Source organism: Hyla sarda, chromosome 4, assembly GCF_029499605.1.
Source record: "Hyla sarda isolate aHylSar1 chromosome 4, aHylSar1.hap1, whole genome shotgun sequence".
NCBI lineage: Eukaryota > Metazoa > Chordata > Amphibia > Anura > Hylidae > Hyla > Hyla sarda.
In genome coordinates this window covers 127,184,116-127,205,448 of record NC_079192.1, presented here as the reverse complement: position 1 = coordinate 127,205,448, position 21,333 = coordinate 127,184,116, and the positions used below count along the sequence as shown (strand labels likewise).

Here is a 21,333-nt window from a genome sequence, read left to right as displayed (position 1 = left end):
GCGGTCTGTTGCACAACAGACATCAGGGGATCATATTGATTGGGAGGGTTCTGTCTGGTGTTCCATCCACTGTTTTGCAAGATTTGAGCGGAAAAAAAACCCTTATCTGCAGCATTTTTCTCCACACATGTGAATGAGGCATTAAAAACATTCAATGCAGGGTTCAAAAAGGTGCTAAAGTAATAGTCTGTAGTTAAAGTAAGCCATCACTTCTTGAGCCATTGTCCTGCAGGGTCGACTGAAAGAAGACAAATTCGCTGACATGCTGGCAATGAGGCTACCTTTCCTTTCAGTGGGATGGTCACTCGCCACGACGTTGGAATCCTAGACTCTCCTAGACCTTATCTCAGAAAGGCAGGGTATCGAGCAGGAGATCGAGGTGGATCCCAGCAGTCGGACCCCCGCAATCAGACACTTATCCCCTATCCTGTGGATATAGGATAAGTTGTTTTTTTCGCCAGTCAACCCCTTTAAGTTTTAGTTGTGGTTAATGAGAGGTTGATAATTATTGAACTATAGGATAAAGTATATTTATGAAATAAACAGAGTGTACACATATTAGAATATATATTTCTAAAACGTTACTGTCTCTTATAACTGCACAATGTGTCATTTATACTTTTATAAATCTTTTTTTTTTTTTTATTCTGTAAAATTTACATACTAGAACCTGCACAGGAAAGCTACAGCTTAGCAAGAGTCCATAGTTACTATTTAAAACCTCTCTTCTTTAGAAAGTCCTGTTTTCCAAAGCTACGAACAATACCACAATACCAAAGTCCTTTCTTGGGCATGTTTCCTGTGCAACTGAAATGAACAGTATTGAAATGCGTTACTGCAATTCACAGGGCAGCTACATCACCACAGTGATGGGATGTTAGCTCACAGAACTTTTACATCTGATCAATCATATGATAAATTGTTTTGTACAAGTTGTTTTAAGGATTCATTACACCAAACCAATGTGTACAATATTTTCACTGTGCACTCCCATCTAAAACATAATAAAATGTTACTTAGCTTTTCAATGACTAGTTCACTAAAGATACTAAGTGCTGACATTGTACACATAGCTGCTCTTTTAAATAAGAATAAATCCCTCCAATATGGATTGCAAAGAAGAACATCAAAAAGGTAACAGTCAAATTATATTGACTGCAGACACATCTTAGGAGAGATGAATACTTGATGACAAACACAAATCAATACAGAACACACAAGATATTCTTTGCAATGCTGGAAAGAAAAAAAAAATCAAAGCTTATAGACTAATAGGGAACAAAGGAATCTCTATAAGCAGTAAATGCTTAGATTCCCTACCATTTTCTACATGTGCCGTACCACAGTGCACAATTAAACTAAATCACAAAGAAATAGCAAATATTGATATTTTAGGGTTTGTGTCAACCTATCCTGCCCTTTGGTTTAAATATAACCTTCCACAGGAACTAAAAGTAATTTGCAAATTTCTACCATGTTCACATTTTAAGTGATTTCTCTTTAGCTCTATACTGCAAACCATTTATCCCGTGTATAGTACAAAGCACCTATTACTACCTTCAGTTTATGCCTGAGATACTCAATTGAAACAAGCAAAAGAAAAAAAAAAGAGAATCCAGCAACTAAGAGAAAGTGGTAAATTCAGGAATACAGGTAGCGGGATTTGGGTGCTTGATGAACTAAATGTAAAAACAAAAAAGAACACCTGTCGCCATGATGTCAGGTTAGTGATGGACATGGCTCTGGACTGTAGAGTGATGGAACATGGGGAATGATAGGACTCTCCCGATCTTCTCCTCCGACGCCCTTTTTGGTACATGAACTCCAAATTCCCTGTGTTTTTGGTATTCATCACCTGAAATCAAATCCGGGGACAGGAAGGTTTCAGCCCAATTACAGCTGACTAAAGCAATATGAAGGTTAAGCTTCCCCACTACTGTAGGGTCACATTATAAGATCCATCACATTAGAAAGAAATAGCAACTAGTCTTATCACCAGTGGTATAGAAGTCATAAACACAATATATAGTCATTTCTGTAAATAACAGATACTATTCACACATCATAAGGTTAAAGAAACCGTCAAAACATACATTGTAATCTGAGCAATACTAACCCTCATGTTGAAGCACAAAAAGTATCCTTTCTAGGAAAGCAAATTGGCTTTAAAAGGATTTTGGACACAATTGTGAACTGCAAAGCCTTAACCCATGGCTAGGTCTATAATGTATGACATCCCTATTCCAGAGCTACCTAAAGGGGTATCCAAAACCTAACTCCAATTGAAATTATGGGTGCAACGTAGAATGCTTCAATATTAAAGGGGTACACCAGCATCTAACAACTTATGCCCTATCCACAGGAAAGGGGATAAGTGTCTGTGCATGGTGATCTCCAGAACGGTGCCCCAAAATATCCTTCCTGTAAGGTACAAAGCTCATTCTCCCACAGACAATGCATGGAGTACCAGAAAACCCAGCTCTTCAGGCAGGGAGAATATTTAAGGCACTGTTCTGGAGAATGCAGGGGAGGGGGGTACCAGAAGTCAGACCCCATGCGATCAAACATTTAGAATCTATTCTATGGATAGGCGAGATGTTAAATGCTGAAGTGCCCCTTTAACAGTTTTCAGCAGTTTCCCACATAATCATTCACCACTTACTGGTCCTAAAATGTGATATCAGCTCATTGCCTTGGGTTAAGACCTGTAGCTTTGCTTAGTTTCAGCCTAGTGGACAAGTATGCTCAGTTCCAGCACTACAAGTTTTAAAGTGATTTATTTGTCTATGGAACTGGGAAATGGGGGAGCCCAGAACTGGGAAATAAAGTGAGAGACTCGGTCATGAAGACAATGTGAAGTGCACAAGAGACTCACTCTTCAGTAGCTAGGGGAATAAAGAGGGAAAAGAATAGCCTGGATTAGATGTCAGCAATTTCTGATGGGAACTGAAGTCTGTTGAACACATTGGCCTGTGCTTGTTGCCGTGAGAAGGAGCACATAGGGAGCAACAGTGTGACAAAAAAGGTAACTGTAGGTATTTAGGATTACACACTGTTGCTTTGTGTGTAATAACCATGCAGCCTGCTTTTAAGTTATTTTGTCCCAAATCCTGAATACCCCTTTATCTACAGCTCTGATAAAGCTGTGCATACAAAAATGTACTCATAAGTCAACGAGGGAATGTGAGAAAAACTTTAACGTCAATGATGACAAAAATGTTAACAATGCAATCAGAAGACCCCGGCATGGGCACCCAGCCTTGTCTATAGCACTGCCTTACCATCTGTCCCTCCACCTGCATCCTGCCCAGTCTCTTATTTCCTCCAGTATTGGGCACTTTCTTAGTTTTGTCATTTTTCCTATTTATGCATACTTCTATTACTTTACTGTGAGGGTTCTGGGGATCATTTAAGTACTTGTTTGTCCCACCAGGTATAGATCTTTTCTTGCATCTTGCACAACAGCAATTGTCTTGAATCAGCACTATACACACAATGAGGGAGATTTATCAAAACCTGTGCAGAGGAAAAGTTGTCCACAGCAACCAATCAGATCACTTCTTTCATTTTTCACAGGCCTTCCTTAAAATGAAAGGAGCAATGTGATTGGTTGCCATGGGCAACTGAGGAAGTTTCCCTCTGCACAGGTTTTCATAAATCTCCCCCTATATTGTTTCATTCAAGCTACCGGTGGAGCTGGTTTATATTTGATCATTTTTATCTTAGGTGGGTGCCCACTCAATGGTGCGCATTTTATCCCCCTCTAGTAGCAGAGTTGCTCAACCAAGGTTTGGACTTTTCTAATTGTTTTTAATTGTTTGTCCTAGATGATATGTAATTATTTGTACAATAAAGATATCTTTATTGTACAAATAATTACATATCATCTAGGAAAAACAATTAAAAACAATTTTAAAAAGTCCAAACCTTGGTTGAGCAAGGTGATATTATCTCTTGTCATTTGCATGTGCTTATTACATATGAGGTGTTGCTTTTTTCTCTTTAAAAAAAAATTTAACCAAGCACAACAAAATAGTATAAAAAGCAAAATATTAAAATCCATAATTTTACTTTAAACTATCAAACATGTTTGATCCAATGTTTTCTCGCAATACATATATTCTGCACACAGCTGGAATGAAAGCTCTATCTCATACAGGCAGAGTAATTCCACATGTATTATTAATAGCTGGCTGAACAAATTCTGTTTGTGCTGCATAATAATTACTAACTCAACACAACAAAATTCACATTTCTGTCACATAAGCAACAGAACAGTCAGGGAAGGTATTCTTCTTATAACATACGATCAATACACCTCCTCTGAAGAATACTGGAGTCTTACACATTAAGAACAAATCAATAAATACGGAATAATCAGATGCCTACAAGAACAGTGTTCTCTCCTGCAAATACTATTTACAATATGTACGCATGTATACGAAGGATAGGCAGCAATCCAGAAGAGCCTTAATGAATAATGTAGACTTATTAGTCCAAATGTGCCACATTTCTGTGTACTTAGCTGAGGCATTTTTCAATCCACAGTATTGTGGATAGGAACGTGGCACATTTTCCACTGAATATCTTTTGGAGTGCTGCCTATTTTTGTATACATAGGTTTGGAGGAAGTGTGGCACCTAAGCCCTTTTTCTACTGTTTTTGTTAGGTGTAGCTCCTTTCATAAATTATACATGTAGACATATGTGTACACAGTTTTAACACAAAGCATGTACAACGAAGAAGAAAAAATTATTAGCATTTAGCAAAATAACTCATGGACAATGAAATAACTCCTAGACAAAAAAAAACTTAAAGACAATAAGAAATATACAGATAATGAAGATGCATGAGACCAGAGGTGAAATTACATTATTAGTAAACAGTCATGTCTACAATAGTATCTGCAAAAAAACAAATAGATAAATACTTAAAAACAACCCATCTGAGAAATGAATATATTGTACCTGTTCCATTTACAACATTGTCATAGCCTTTACTATAAAATGATGTCTGAGAACGGTTCCAGAAACAAGTTTTAAAGCAAAATTCATATTGAGACAATACATGGTTAGCCATATTTTATGAGGTTGCACAGCTACCACTGCAAAGTAAAAAAAAAAAAAAAGTGTGTGCCAAAGTCATTTTACTCAAAATCCCTTCAGGGGTGGGACAGCATAATTTCACACATATTTTGCACAACAGACACATATCTGCAACTTTTCTGCACCAAATTTGTAATGAAATGATGCACCTCTGTTTAGAAGCCTGGATGACTGTCTGTTATCAGGCTTACATTTTAAAGGGAATCTGTCAGCTCTATTTGCAGCTACGTAAGAGCTTCAGACACTGATGGATAGCTGATAGGGTATAAAACTAAACTGTACCATTCATGGAGCAGATGGTGGTCACCAAACTTATAAAATCATAATTTTATTTCTTAGCCAAGTGTCAAGGAAGTGGAGGTGATCTGCTTAAGGGTCACAGACTGGCACACCTCCTCATTTAGCCTCATGGTCTAATTCCTCCTTGATTGTAATAAGTGCCCTATAAATCAGTTAAAGGGGTACTCCGGTGGTCAACATGTTTTTCCATTTTTGACTTACCCTATTTGTTTTGTTTCATTTCTATTCTTGTTGTTTACCCTACTCTATTTCCGTTCTTTGTTGTCTTTTTATCCCCCACTTTGTTTTCCTATCTTTGCTTCTATTTCCTGCTTCTTGCTCTGCTGAAAACTACAAATCCCTGCATGCCACATGCCTTGCTGGTTTGGGGCGGCTCCTTTTTTTTTTTTTTGTTTGTTTGTTCCGCCGTTTACCCATCCTACTATTTTCCCGGGTCAGCCCCCTTATACACAGCACAGCCTTGGTTGGGATACACTCTCATACACACACACAAACGGGACTACAACTCCCAGCATGTCTCATTCAGGGTTCTTCAGTCTGTGGTATAACACCAGCATGCTACCTCTGTAGTCTCCTGGGGGTTGTAGTTCATCACACCTCTGTAGGGCATACACCAGTGTTTCCCAACCAGGGTGCCTCCAGGTGTTGCAAAACTACAACTTCCAGCATGCCCTGACAGCCTTTGGGCATGCTAGGAGTTGCAGTTTTGCAACAGCTGGAGGCACACTGGTTGGTAAACACTGGTGTAACATGATGTGTATGCTGAATAGGCTAGAACAGTGTTTCCCAACCAGTGTACCTCCAGCTGTTGCTAATCTACAACTCCCAGCAAGCCCAAAGTCTGTCAGAGCATGCTGGGAGTTGTAGTTTTGCAACAGCTGGAGGCACACTGGTTTGTAAACACTAGCATACACACACACACACACACACAACAGGGACTACAACTCCCAGCATGTGTCATTCAGGAGTCCCCCCCCCCCCCTCCCGCTTCACATATAGGGGGAGATTTATCAAAACCTGTGCAGAGGAAAACTTGCCCAGTTGCCCATAGCAACCAATCAGCTTGCTGCTTTCATTTTTATGAAGGCCTGTAAAAAATGAAAGAAGCAATCTGATTGGTTGCTATGGGCAACTGGGCAAGTTTTCCTCTGCACAGGTTTTGATAAATCTCCCCCATAGAGATCATTCCCAGTATGAGATTTATTCCCCTGCAGTCCATACATCCCCAGCCCGTGCACCTTCTCATCCTCCCCTTCAGATAACACTTCTCTTCTCTGTGCAGACCTACGTCCTTAGAATACAGAGCAGGGGGTAGGGGAGGTGAGGAGCTGTGTACTCAGCTGGATGAGATGAGGGGGCGTGGCTTATTCCTCTCATGCAGACAGAGAGAAAAAAAAAAAGCTGTGACATCTTGTCCACAACAGACTTAGAACTGTGGACAACAGGAAAAGAAAACCCTCAGAACTACAGAACTTCCTGCCCAACAAACAGGTAAGAAAAACACATACATGCTGCCAAAACATATAACACATGTATGCTGCAAAAAAAAAAAAAAAAAAAAAAACTTACAAAGAAGATGCCATATAGTCAAAAAAAAATTACCACCGGAGTACCCCTTTAAGGAGGGTCTGGGAGGTAAAGGTGAGTGAGAAATCATGCCAGGCTGTGGCACTTGAGCAGCTTGTCACCACCATCTTGCCACTTGGCTGAGAAATAAAGTGGCTAATCTATAATTTTCATAACCACTATTAGCTCCAGAAAAGGTACCATTTTTTAACCCTAACATCTATCCAATAGTGTCTGAAGCTCCTCTTGAAGGTCAGTCAGTGTCCCCAGTAATGAATATTGTCATGGAGGAGACAAAGGTCAAACTCAACACACAGACAGTGAAGATGTTAAATGGACACCAAACCTTTGAAAATAAATATATATAAAATATACATATATAAAATATACATATATATATATATATACACACACACACATACATATATGTGTGTGTGTAAATAGCAGATCAGCACTCCAGGAATAAGTGAAAAAAGAAGTGGATTAATTCAGCCCATGTCAGCAGCAATGTTTCAATTCATCAGTAGAATCTTTTCCAAAAAGATTCTACTGATGAATTGAAACTTTGCTGCTGACATGGGCTAAATAAATCCACTTGTTTTTCCTTGCTGGAGTGCTGCGCTGCTATTTACTTACTTAATGTGGTCGGGTTTGGATCGCTGGCGCCCATTGTTTCCTTGTTAGATTTCAAGCAGTGCTGCTATACGTTTTGTTTCTATATAAAGTTTATTACAGATTTACAGTTTTCCAGGCTCCTGGGAGAATAAGAAATCTGACTGGTTGTGCTATAAAATTAGAATTAATGAGTTATCAATTCATAGCTAGGCATATCTGGCATTCTGCAGGCTGGTAAAGCTGGGTAACAACCTTTGTGGGGCTATGATGGAAAACATGTTATATATAAAATATTCACAATGCTGCTCAAATACATTTTGTGTACCAGTCATATACTGGGTAAGGGGCAAAATAGTCGTGGTCACCACTGTAGCTCCAGTATCCATATTCAGGGTTCTGAGAAAACTGGGTGACAATTTGGTTTAACTATATGAGGCATGGAGCATTAATCATCACATAAAGCAGATTTGTCAGCAACTAAACAGGGGCAGACATGATTCCTTGGCACACTAACTTGATTTTCTTGAGTCTCTTAAACCTTTTCCATCTGCAAGATATAAGCCTTTTTTAACATGTAAATAAGACATACATGCCCAGCCATTAAACAGACCATCTCCCATTATTCACCATCGCCATACACACTGTCATCAAAGGGGAGTAGGGATATGCAAGCAGGCAAGGAGGTGGTAAAAAGGGGAGATGGGTTGGCTAACCCTGGGGTTTTGCTGTGCAGAGGAATGTCCCATGGCCACTTGAGCTTCATTTACATATTACCAAAAAGGCTAATAGCTCAGAGCTGGAGATCCGACAAGCCTTAAATGTTTTTTTTTTAGACGCAGGATAAGTGATAAATGTGTGATCACCGGAAGTCCAACCGCCAAGACCCCTACCAATCATGAGAAAGGTGGTCCCTGGGCCCCCTGTATAGATGAAGATTTGGAGACCACTGTCCTCATAATTGGTGGCTGTCCAAGTGATCGGACCCCCTTCCAAGCAAAATGGGAAAAAAAACAATCACGATTAAACCAGCAATGATCACATTGAGAAAAAATTAGCAAGTCAACCAATTGCTGATTAAAATATTTAAATCAAATATCCCCAATAATCCTATTTGTTTTCATTTCATAGTGAGTGGAGACTGAAGATGATGTCCCAGACAAAATTACAGTAAAACCTGTCATTGACACTTCGAAGCCAATGGTGTTTTTTAAGGGATTAAAGAAGCAGTCACTCTGTTGACCTAAACACAGATTAGGGTGACACGTAACAAATACGCTGCAAATTTCGTGCTGCAGATAATCTGAAACATGCAGCATATTTCACTACAGGTAGATGCACAGGGCTTCTCTGCCCCAGCCCTGTGTGCGCAATAAGGTTTAGAGGAAGGACCACGTGCCAGTCCCGTAGCGGGGCTTGGCCTGTGCGCCACAGTCCCATAGGGGGGCTTGGCATGTGCACCACAGTCACGTAGGAGGTCTGGGGAAATCTCAATATCAATACAAAAATACCATTTTCTACATTAAGATACCAGCTATTGCTGTAATGTATTCTTTCACAAACACAGTTAGCCATTTTTTACAGTACAAACATAAGTATCTAATAGTTGTTAAGAGTGTTACCTCCATTGACCCAGTTTTTCTATTTCTGATAAGGGGCGATTTCCTGTGAATGCTGATTGGCTCTGTCATCAGTATGGACCTGTCCACCTCATCTGTACTTTTAGCCTTGGACAAATCTTCTATACTCCCTTGATCTGTCTTTCTGTCTTCATTCTAGGACAAAGAGAAACACACAGCTCCTAATAATGGGCTTTGGTATCTTATTTAGGCAAATACCTTCATTACACAATGACATACACCAAACTCAAGGCCTACCTGTTGATCGAGAAGTAGGCCAAACACAACACTCTGGTCAATTGTCAAAACTGACTCTGGTCAATTATTAAAAAAAAAAAAAAAAAAATTATATATATATATATATATATATATACATACATATAATGGCTGTAATACTGGGGGCTTTAAGCAGTGGAACTTGCAAATTGTGATTTGGGGAAAATTTGCTGCTGTATCCAGAAGCAAGGATTCTTGTTGATCCTTGGACTTACTGCTCTACTACAGTAGTGAGCAATGATGCATACAGTAAAGTATGCATTGCTGCTCACTACATTCACTAGAACAGGTGTTTTCACATTCGGACCCTGCCAATGTACAGTGAGCAGTGATGTATACAGTACTGTATGCATGGCCCTGCTCCTGGATGAAATCTGCAGTGCAGAAATTGATGCTGATACACAGCATACCCGCAACAATCTGTGCAAAACACCTGCAAAGTCAAAACAAAAGCTAATAGAGATGAGCGAATTTTTGAAAAATTTGATTCGGCCGAATTTTCTGAAAAAACTTGGTTTGGTCCGAATTTATTCCCGGTGAATCGCTATTAAAATCTGCTATTTCTGGGCTACAGAGAGCCTCAATAGGGGTGTAAAACTCTTTGCCTTGTCGTAACATGCATAGGGAGTGTGCTGTGTTAGTGAAAGAACACTGTCATTCAGTATAACATGCAGATTACAAGCTTTGCTATTAGAAACACTGCCGCAGAGAGACCAGATGTGGCAGCAGGGTCGGGAGACCATATGGCGTCACAATTGAAGACATTAAAGATATTTTTTAATGTCATTTTTATTTAATTTCATCTTAATTTATTTTTAAATTCTTTTTTGAGGACCCATTCTGGTGAGCATCGAGCTGGCGGTCCGCCGCGAGGTGAGCTACCACCTGTTCCAGCTCCTGCCTCTCAGCGTGCCCTGACTGTGAAACTGCAGATGTTTCCTTTAATCAGTTATGGTTCATTGTTATTGCTCCAACTCGTTTCATTTGATTCTTGTGGTAATTCCACAGGTAATATATGACGACAACCATAGGGCCTCAGTCTTGAAAAGATTACATAGATTTTTTTTTTTATTTAAATTGAAGATTTTGAATAGATTCATAAGTTTAATGTCCCAGGTGCCCGAAGCGTTTACTTTGAACTAATACTGTATGACCACAAAACCCAATATAACAAGGAGTCACATGGTGGTACAATGACAGAGCCTAGAAGTAGCAGCAGCCCGGCGAGACCACAGGGCCTCAACATTGAAAAGATTAAAGATTAAAGATATTTTGTAAAATTTAAATTGAAGATTTTATATAGATTAAACTTTTAAAAGTTTAATTTAACGTGCCAACAGCATGAGAAGACCATATTGTGGCACAATAACACAGCCTGGAGGTGGCAGCAGCATGAGAAGTCCATAATGTGGCAGAATGACACAGCCTGGAATTGGCGGCAGCAAGAAGAGACCATATAATAGCAGAATGACCCAGCCTGGAGTTGGCAACAGCCTGACGAGACCATAGGGCCTCACAATTGAAAAGATTAAAGATTTTTTTTTAATCTTATTTAAATTGAAGATTTCAAATAGATGAACCTAAAAAGTTTCATTTTATGTGCCAGCAGCATGAGGAGACCACATGGCCACAGTGTGTCTGGGTCCTCTGCCTCGTCTTCCTCATTACCCTGTAGCTCCACAGCCTGCTCCTCCTCTCCTGTCAGATGACTATAAAAAAACACTAATTTCGCAAAACCTTGCCTGTGCTCCATTGTCCCCCTCCTCCTCCAGTTCAGCCCCCACAGGGCTCATGTGGCCTCGAGATTTAGCTGCCACATCTCCAGTGCCCTGACCAGCCATAGTCTCAAAGACGTGCTGTAGGAAATGAAGCAGTGGAATGACGCCGTTCATCCCCTAATGCTGGCGACTGACTCATAATTTGGCTTCCTCAGAGGGCCTGAACAAACGGCAGGTGTCACTGGTTGACATTGAAGTTACACAGGGGAGTCCCCCTATCCGCTTGGATCATCAAGAAATTGGTGATGGCTTTTCTCTGTTCGTATAGTCGGTCCAACATATGGAGGGTGGAATTCCAACGTGTGGAAACGTCACAGATCAAACTATGTTGGGGGGATGCCGTTCTGGCGCTGCAGCTCATGGAGGGTGTGCTTTGCGGTGTACGAGTGGCTGGAGTGCATGCAAAGTTTCCTGGCCATTGTTAGGATGTCTTGCAGATGGGGGGGAACACTTCAGGAACCGCTTGTCAACAAGGGTGCCATGCAGGATCAGAATAGTAGCTGAGGCAGGTAGGCAGAAGAAAACAGTCTCTTTTGTTAAAGTGTTGGCGTGCACAAGTATTGAGCATATATGCATTACATAAAACTTAACTTTTAATTCTTAGGATAAAATATATGGACCCAACAATGTTTTGAAATCTAACAAAAGGAAAGGTGTGCAGAAAACACCATGTGCCACCTACACCAAGTATTGATGTGGTGCAAAGACCTCTAAAAGGTGGAAGGGAACAACGTATTGTTCACTGTAGCAGGTGGGGGTAAAAACTTCGCCTGTAAGGCCCTACTCTCGCCCTATTAATTCCCTTTTCAGCAAGTGTTACTCGCCCTAAAAAGAGCGTCCCCACACAGGAACCTCTCCCTGGCCAAGAAGGGAATTAATAGTGCGAGAGTAGGGCCTTACAGGGGAAGTTGTTCCCTTCCACCTTTTAGAGGTCTTTGCATCGCATCAATACTTGGTGGTGTAGGTGGTACATAGCATTTTTTGCACACCTTTCCTTTTGTTAGATTACAAAAAAAATTGGGTCCATATATTTTATCCTAAGAAAAGTTACATTTTAGTTTATGTTTTGCAGTATCCATGGCAGCAGAATGAAAGAACCTGAAGGTGGTAGCATCAGCATGAGGAGACCATATGGCGGCACACTGACAGAGCCTAGAGGTGGCAGCAGCAGCATGAGGAGACCATATGGCAGCACAATGAGAGAGCCTGGAGGTGGCAGCATCAGCATGAGGAGACCATATGGCGGCACAATGATAGAGCCTGGAGGTGGCAGCATCAGCATGAGGAGACCATATGGCAGCACAAAGAAAGCCTGGAGGTAGACGCATCAGCATGAGGAGATCATATGGCAGCATAATGATAGAGCCTAGAGGTGGCAGCATCAGCATGAGGAGACCATATGGCGGTACACTGATAGAACCTGGAGGTTGCAGCATTAGCATGAGAAGACCATATGGCGGCACAATGACAGAGCATGGAGGTGGCAGCATCAGCATGAGGAAACCATATGGCGACAGAGTGACAGAGCCTGGAGATGGCAGCAGCAGCATGAGGGCCATGGTAACTGAGGGTTGAGTCTGAGGAACCCACCGACTGTTGACTGGGCTTGTCGGATGTCACTTGGGATGAAGTGAATGATCGAGTGAACCAATCAATCATGGCTGCTGCGTTGCTGGTCGAGACACAACTGCTAGCTGACACCGGAAGCTCAGACCTCCCGCTGCAACTCCTGCTACCACACGCCCCTACCCTGCTTCGACCTCTGCCTGCACCTGATGAATTTAGGCCTCTGCCACTCCTCTGTGCACATCCTGGCACGTCTCTGCCATACTTATACACCAGCTGAGTGCGTAAATGTTACACTTATGAGAGGAGGACAATGCACTCCACTACGCTTAAAAAACTGTATGAGACAAAAGAAATAAGTGTGTAGCTTTGTCTGGCCTTTCCCAGTAACTAGGCTCAAATTTGTTTAACAGGAAAAATTTAAAGGACACCATGTAGGTAAATATAAAGGACACCATGTACGTATAGTTTACACTTATGAGAGGAGGCGGACTAGACGCTCCTCTACAAACTGTATAAGGCTACAGAAACAAGTGAGGAGCTTTGGCTGGCGTTTCACAGTAAATAGGCCCAAATTAGTTTTACAGGAAAAAAAAACGTACACCACGTAGGTGTACATACTGTTTACACTTATGAGAGGTGGACAATATGCTCCGCTTAAAATTGTATTAGGCTACAAAAACAAGTGTGTAGCTTTGACTGGCCTATCACAGTAATTAGGCCCAAATTAGTTAAACAGGAAAATATATAAAGGACACCACGTAGGTGTACGTACAGTTTACACTTATGAGAGGGGGACTATGCACGCCACTACAAACTACATTAGGCTACAATAAAAAGTGTGTAGCTTTGGCTGCCTTTCAAAGTACCTTGGCCCAAATTAGTTTTACAGGAAAAAAAAAAACATACACCACCCAAAAAACTTTTTAACAAAAGTTGGTGAAGGGTAGATTAATAATCACAAGAGCTGGAAAATAGGATTATGCTGTATTTCAGTAAACTAGAATTTTCTGTATATTACCTATCTTTTAAAGAAAACTGACAGCTGGGTCAACCACAGGGTTATAGGGCGGGTGAACCAGATAAAAACAAGGTAAAACTTACCCAAATCCATGGTCCGGTTTGGGATATAGACCAGTTATTAACCGGCATTTCTAATATGTTAATAGCCAGCTGTGCACAATGGAGATGGGACCCAACATACCCAGCCTCATTGCCGGGTCCTGGCCCAATGTGCACAATTATGTCTCATTTTAATCCGGTTCACTATAACCCAGTGCATTAGGCTTAGTGCGGGGGAACCGGCTGTCAGGTTTGCTTTAACTTAAATAACAAGACAGTCTTACTTCTGATGATGCTGGCCGAAATCCAAATCCCAGGGGAGCATTTTCATCTTCCTCACAGCCCTTCACTCCTGGACTGAAATGAAGCTCAACGTGAAATCGTTCTTCTGAAGAGGGATCCTGGAAAAACAAATACAGGAAATGAATAGAATACATTAAAAGAGGACCTGGGGTCATTTCTAAAAACCCATGGCCCAGATTTGTCAAACTGTGTGAGAGAAAAAATAGAGAGATTTTCCCACAACAACCAATCACAGCTTAGCTTTCATTTTACCAGAGCTCATTAACTGAGTTGTGATTGGTTGCTATGGGAAAATCTCTGTTTTTTCTCTCACACAGTTTGATAAATCTTGGCCCATATGTAGTCATATGTATAGATTCTCTAGGGGAGGGGTGATCAGGTGTGTGCTTAGCCCCACTAAGGAATCTATACATACCACTACATAATGTTTTTAGAAATAATCACAGGTCCTCTTTAATTAAATCTAAGCAGTATTTAAACCCATACAGTGAAAACTTTGTTACAAATCTAAATTTAAATTGTCAATGTGCAGAATTAATAACTGAAGGTAAAATGTCAATATTTTTGGGAAGGATTTATCAAAACTATTTATCAAAAAGTATCATACAGAAACTTTCATTTTTCGCACAGCTCTGGAAAAATAAGAGCTGGAATCTGTTAACTTGTTATTGGAACTAAATCCTCTACATGTATATGAACAATTGGAACAAAAAACTGATAGTGATACAAACAGTTTTGAATTCAAATTTAAATGAGGTGCAATGTCCTATCTACACATTGTAAATATAATAAACACACGTATGAAGAAAAATTAGAGAGCAGATGGTTTTAATTCAACTTGAAGTAAATGTATCAGCAATTTTTTCTTGATTAGAGATAGACACTAAAAAAAATTATTTTTTCTAATCAGTTTCTATATTCTGTTAACTTAAATAAGTCTGTTATTTTGGGGTGAACCATCTTGCCTGAGCTGTTTTTATTAGCATTCAGAGATATGCTTTATAGCAGGACTCATTGACCTAGGCAACAATAGAGAGGAGATGTTCCACTGACATGAATGGTGTGTAGACAAAGATATGCAAGATCATAATCTTTACAATTTAAGGCAGAGAAGCCAAAATGGAAACCACATAACATTCATACAAAAAGAAAAGAGCATTCATATAGAACTGACCTAAGAACACCACCAACAAATTGTATACTGCAGCTGTATATCCAACACAGTATGCAAAAATTACTAGTATTTTTTAGCATCAAGCCTACCTTGTTGTTGTCTTCATACAACATAATGACAATTTGTGTCATGTAGTTTAGCTCTGAGACAGCACTTATATAGTCCATTGCTCTTTTCCACTGCTGATCTTTCGACTCCTAGAAGAAAAAAAAAACAATTTGGCTAGTAAGACCAATTACGTTTTGTATTTCAATAGCTGTATCCCTTTACAACCTGCCATAACTAACAATAAGAATACAGGTGGCCTGCCTTAAATGTTGAGATATCAAAACACGGTAGAAAATCTATTTGCTGCCAAGTACAAAAAAATGTGAAAGGTCCCATAATTTATAAACGTTAAAGAGACCTTTTTCTATGCCAGACTGGTTTAACACATATCTTCATATGATAGTGGTGTGGCTATCCAAAAATGTGCACAATGCATCCATGGACTTTAAAACATTAAAGTTAGTAGGAAAGATTTAATACTACAGGCACGCTATAAGAACGGTGTGCCAGTCTCTAGCCAACAGCAGTGAGCACTATAAGCAGGGACATGGTGTGGAGGTGTAAACAATGTTTGAGTGTACAGTTCTAATGGCAGTCTACCAACTTTAATGCACAGATATATAATAATGATAATAATAAAAATATAAATAATTATAACATTATGGCATGTCAGCTTATTGCCCTGGCATAAAATTTTTTTGAATCTTGCATTGCTGTATACAATTTCCTTGTATTATAGAGAGGTGTTTGCCACAACATGTTAAAGGGGTACTCCGGTGCTTACACATCTTATCCGCCCCTCAATGCAAGCCTACGGGAGGGGGCGTGATAGCTATCACGCCCCCTCCCGTAGGCTTGCATTGAGGGGCGGAGCGTGACGTCACACGCCGCCGACCCTGTGGTCGACCTTAATCAGACCCGGAGCGAACACGATCAGGGGACGGATTACTAACGGGGAGCCGCGTGCATGATCGCGGCCGTCCCAAACTGTGGGACTCCCGCGATCAGGCATCTTATCCCCTATCCTTTGGATAGGGGATAAGATGTGTAAGCACTGGAGTACCCCTTTAATAAAACTGAAATAAATAAATAAAAAACACAATTGCTATGCTATGCACTTACATCCAAGAGCCCTCCATAACGAAAAATGCTTAGCAAAGAGTGCACATGGCTTTCACTGGTGAAGTAAAGCCGCGTTCTCACATGACGCCCTGGAGAAAGGACTCCTCTTGAATAGCTAAACAAAGAATACAAAATTAAAACTGCAACGTGACCAAATACATTTTATAAACCACTGAAGCATTGTAGATTTCTATCAAGGTTATCCATAAGGAGATTTTTATGCTTACCGTAAAATCTCTTTCTCGAAGGATCCATTGGGGGACACAGACCATGGGTATATGCTGCTTTCTCTAGGAGGCTTGATACTATGGCAACAAAAAAAGGTTGGCTCCTCCCAGCAGGATATACCCGCCTCCAGGCACCTGAGCTAACCAGTTTTAGTCCCAGAGCAATAGAAGAAGACAGACAGGTCAAGAGAAAAACCAGAGCAACCAGAAAAAAAGGTAACATAACACACCCTCGGACAGATAACTGAAATAGGAACACCAGAAAAAAGGGGTGGGAGCTGTGTCCCCCAATGGATCCTTCGAGAAAGAGATTTTACGGTAAGCATAAAAATCTCCTTTTCTCTATCGGCTCCATTGGGGACACAGACCATGGGACGTACCAAAGCAGTCCCTTGGGTGGGCAAGGAAATCAGTCAGGTGGACGGCTGGACCACGGCCGTCTGCAACACCTTACGGTCCAGACTAGCATCAGCTGATGCAAAGGTTTGAATCTGGTAGATCCCATGCTCCCTGGGATGAGTAGGGGCCGGACAAAAGGACGGCAGGACTATGTCCCCATTGTCCGGCCCCTTCTCATCCCAGGGAGCATTTGCTCAACCACCTTAGGTAAAAAGGATGGATCTGGACGGAAAACAACTTGTCCTGGTGTACAACCAGGAAGGGAGAGCGGCAGGAGAGAGCTGCCAGCACTGACACCCTCCTAATAGAGGTAATAGCAATAAGGAAGCCACCTTCCAGGAAAGGAGGCGAAGAGGAATATCCCTAAGAGGTTCAAAAGGAGCACCTTGCAGGGCACCTAAGACTAAGTTAAAGTCCCAAGGGGAGAAGGGGACCGATAAGGAGGGCAGCGTGTGCCACTCCCTGAAGAAGGTCTGGACATGAGAATTGGATGCCAGAGGAAGTTGAAAAAGAATGGAGAGGGCCGAAACTTGATCCTTAAGGGAGCTGAGAGCCAACCCTTGTTCCAGCCCCGACTGCAAAAAGGAAAGGAGTTGGGGAAAGGAAAACACGACCGGAGAAAAAGGCTGAGATTCACACTAACGAAAAAAAAAACGCCAGGTACGGTGGTAAATCTTTGCAGAGGAGAGCTTGCGAGCCCTGAGCATGGTGCGAATCACTTGGGAAGAGAAACCTCGGGTCCTTAGAACCGCGGTCTCAACCGCCACGCCGTCAAAAGCAGAGACGGTAAATTGGGGTGGCACAGGGGACCTTGAGATAGGAGGTCTGGATGAGGGGGAAGGCACAGCGGTATGACGTTCAGGAGCCTGACCGTGTCTACGTACCACGCCCTTCGGGGACAGTCTGGGCCACGAGAATGGCGGGAACGCCCTTTGCTGATCGTTTCCTCAGGCCCCTGAGGAATGAGAGGAAACAGATAAGGTAGGGCAAAGCCCGACCAAGAGATCACCAGGGCATCCACGGCCAGAGCCAAGGGGTCCCAGGTCTTTACACAATAAGAGAAACTTTTTGGTTGTGGCGGGACACGTAGAGGTCCACGACTGGAGTGCCCCAGAGGTTGCAGATCTCTGCAAACACCTCCGGATGCAGGGACCACTCGCCTGGGTCGGCTGAGGATCGGCTGAGAAAGTCCACTTCCCAGTTGAGTACGCCCGGAATGAGAATCGCTGAGATGGCCGGAACTCTGAGTTCCGCCCAGAGGAGAATTTCCAAATGAAGCAAGCAAAGATAGAATTGCCCTAGTTCCAACATGTTGATGGGGATAAGGGATTCTGGGGGTGACCAAAGGCCCTGGACCGTCCGATCCTTAAAAACACCTCCCCAGCCCGACAGGCTGGCATCCGTCGTGACAACCTGCCAGATGAGGGGCAGGAAGGAGCGCCCCTGAAGAGGCAGGGGGAAAGAAACCACCACAAAAGGGACTGACAAGACTGACGAGATAGAACGATTTTGCGGTCTAGAGACAATGGAGACCTGTCCCACCGGGAGAAAATCGCCAGCTGAAGAGGTTGGTAATGAAACTAGGCGAATGGCACGTCCTTCACGGCCGCCACCATCCGACCCAGGACTTCCATGCAAAGGCGAATGGAAACTGGTGCAGGGTACCGAAGTAGTCGGACTCCTGACAAGAGGGTCAGCCGATTGTCCGGCGGGAGTCGAAAGCGGGCAGAGGCCGTGTCGAACTGGAGCCCCAGGAAAAACTAGAGACTGGGTAGGAGAGAGGTTGGACTTGTCTTGATTGACCATCCAACCGAAGAGAGACAAGACCTGGAGATTGAGACCAAGACTCTCCAGACTCTGAGCCCTGATAGGAGCTGTGATCAGGAGGTCACCCAAGTAAGGAATCACTGAGACACCTTTTGTCCGTAAAAGGGCTATCACAAGCACCAGGACCTTGGTAAGAACCCGCGGAGCAGTGGCCAGACCGAAGGGGAGAGCCACAAATTGAAAATGGCCTTCCGGAACTGCAAGCGGAGGTACCGCTGATGACCGGGAATATTGGAATGTGGAGTTAGGCATCCTTGATGTCCACCGAGGAAAGAAACTCCCCTTGATCCATGGACACCACCACCAAACTGAGAGGCTCCATTCGGAAATGGAGGAGTAGAAGATGCTGGTTGAGATGCTCGAGATCCAAGATTGGGTGAACAGAAACGCCCTTCTTGGGGCCCACAAAGAGGTTGGAGTAAAAACCTTGAAAACGTTCCACGGAAGGAACCGTGACAATTACTCCCTGGGAGAAAAGGGGTCCGGAGTGCGCCCCGAACTGCCTTAGTATCAAAAGTCCGAAAGGACCAGAAGGAAGAGTACTTCAGACGGGAAGTAGTGCTGCGAGCCTAATTCTGAGGTAACTATTCCCGCCGTCGCTTCTGAGATTATCTCAACTAGGCGCTTACCAATGAATTCACCGCATCCGGCATATCCGTGCGGTCCTCTGAGTCGGCCATATCCGTGAGAGCTGAAAACCTTGGGTGCCGGTCGGGCACGATGAAAGGAGACTTCTGGAGCCACGTCCGAAGTTCCTGGGTCCTTTAGAAGGAAGGTGTCTCTTATGGCCGAAACCAATGAGTTCACCACATCCGGCATATCCGTGCGGTCCTCTGAGTCGGAGGCCGAATCAGAAACCTCATCCACAAGTTCTCCAGGTGAATGGGAACAAGGTGAGGCAGCCCTAGAAGAGGTCAGGCACGATGAAAGAAACTTCTGGAGCCATGTCCGAAGTTCCTGGGTCCTCTAGATGGAAGGTGTCTCTTATGGCCGAAACCAATGAGTGCACCATGTCCGACATATCCGTGCGGTCCTCTGAATCAGAGGCCGAATCGGAATTTAATCCACAAGTTCTCCATGTGAGGCGGCCCTGAAAAGGGAGAGACTGACCTGGTACGCAGTCTGGAGAGCCAGAGCGGCGACCATAGAAGTGTCCTCTAGGGGAGCGACGGGTGTTGGGGTGACGCTTGTGAGGGGAGCGCCTGTGCCTGCCAGAAGAATCGCGGGAGGAGTCAGACGAAACACCCCTATGATGCTTGAGAGAGCGTCAGTATAGGGGGAGAGCGGGTCCCTCTGGAGAGCCGGTGTAGGGAGGACCTCCCCAAGTCAGTCACCACAGAACAGTAGACCTGAGACTGGATGGATGGCCAAACCCACAGGGTCTGAAGGGCATCCTGAGTAGAAATAACAGGGGGGTCTGGGGGAGCAGTGGTGCAGGCTGATTCAGCAGAACCAGACATGTACGAGTTACAGTCCTTACATGTGTAGTAAGTAATATAGTAAAATGAAAATGTCTCACCCAAGTCTGAGTCCCCTTGACATCCAAGCAGATGCTGCGAGGAGAACTCAGGTGAGCTGATAAAAAAAACTGGACCAATGACAAGAGGGGGGCGGCTAAACCACAGGGCGCTGCTGATTGGCCCTAAAAATCCCCTGCAGCGCGCGCTGATTAGACCATTTTCACGGTCAGAGAGCTCTGGCAGCCGGTGGGCGGAGCTAAACTGCACATTGCCGAAGCCGAATACATGCGGCCAGCGTATTGTATTGGCGCCCGCTCCCAAGCTCACATGCGATTCGCATATGCGAATAACGGGGGAAGGGAGTGGGTGAAGATATCGGCGGCAGTCTCTGCTGCCGAGGGAGAAGGCAGCGCTATACGTGGCCGGGCCGAAGACGCGCCCGCATAAAAAGTGAAAGTGCCGCCGCGGCTGAGAGTCGGCAGTCGCGCGGCACATGTATACAGTAAAACACACACAGTTATGCACCACTATCCCCAAGCCTAATAAAGCATCAAATAGAAGAAAGAAAAAGCCGGGATCTGTTGGCACGTGCCGTAATAATGTTCAGGAATCCAGTAAGGATCTAAGTTCTTTTTATTGCCAGATTTTAGACGCGTTTCGAGGTTACATCCTCTTTCTCAATAAAACATAGGCTTCTAACATCTTTTTCTAAAAACCACCTGTATGTTAAAGATGTTAGAAGCCTATGTTTTATTGAGAAAGAGGTTGTAACCTCGAAACGAGTCTAAAATCTGGCAATAAAAAAAATTTAGATCCTTACTGGATTCCTGAACATTATTACGGCACGCGCCAACAGATCCCGGCTTTTTCTTTCTTCTATCTGATGTCC

At 43.0% G+C, this 21,333-nt stretch overlaps 1 protein-coding gene across 11 annotated transcripts in view; it reads right to left on the bottom strand.

The window, feature by feature from the left end:
• Nucleotides 1-21,333, bottom strand: part of PPIP5K1 (diphosphoinositol pentakisphosphate kinase 1) — a 206,128-nt gene that overhangs the window by 91,920 nt on the left and 92,875 nt on the right. For 6 of the 11 annotated variants that reach the window (XM_056572092.1, XM_056572093.1, XM_056572095.1 and 3 more), the window contains 5 exons: nt 16,532-16,646; nt 15,451-15,558; nt 14,169-14,285; nt 9,206-9,358; nt 1,706-1,855 (listed from right to left, as the gene is read on the bottom strand). In XM_056572092.1, the coding sequence (XP_056428067.1) occupies nt 1,706-1,855; nt 9,206-9,358; nt 14,169-14,285; nt 15,451-15,558; nt 16,532-16,646 (643 nt within the window). The remainder of the gene's footprint in view (nt 1-1,705; nt 1,856-9,205; nt 9,359-14,168; nt 14,286-15,450; nt 15,559-16,531; nt 16,647-21,333) is intronic. The other 5 variants (XM_056572094.1, XM_056572097.1, XM_056572099.1 and 2 more) reach the window with 1 other exon arrangement.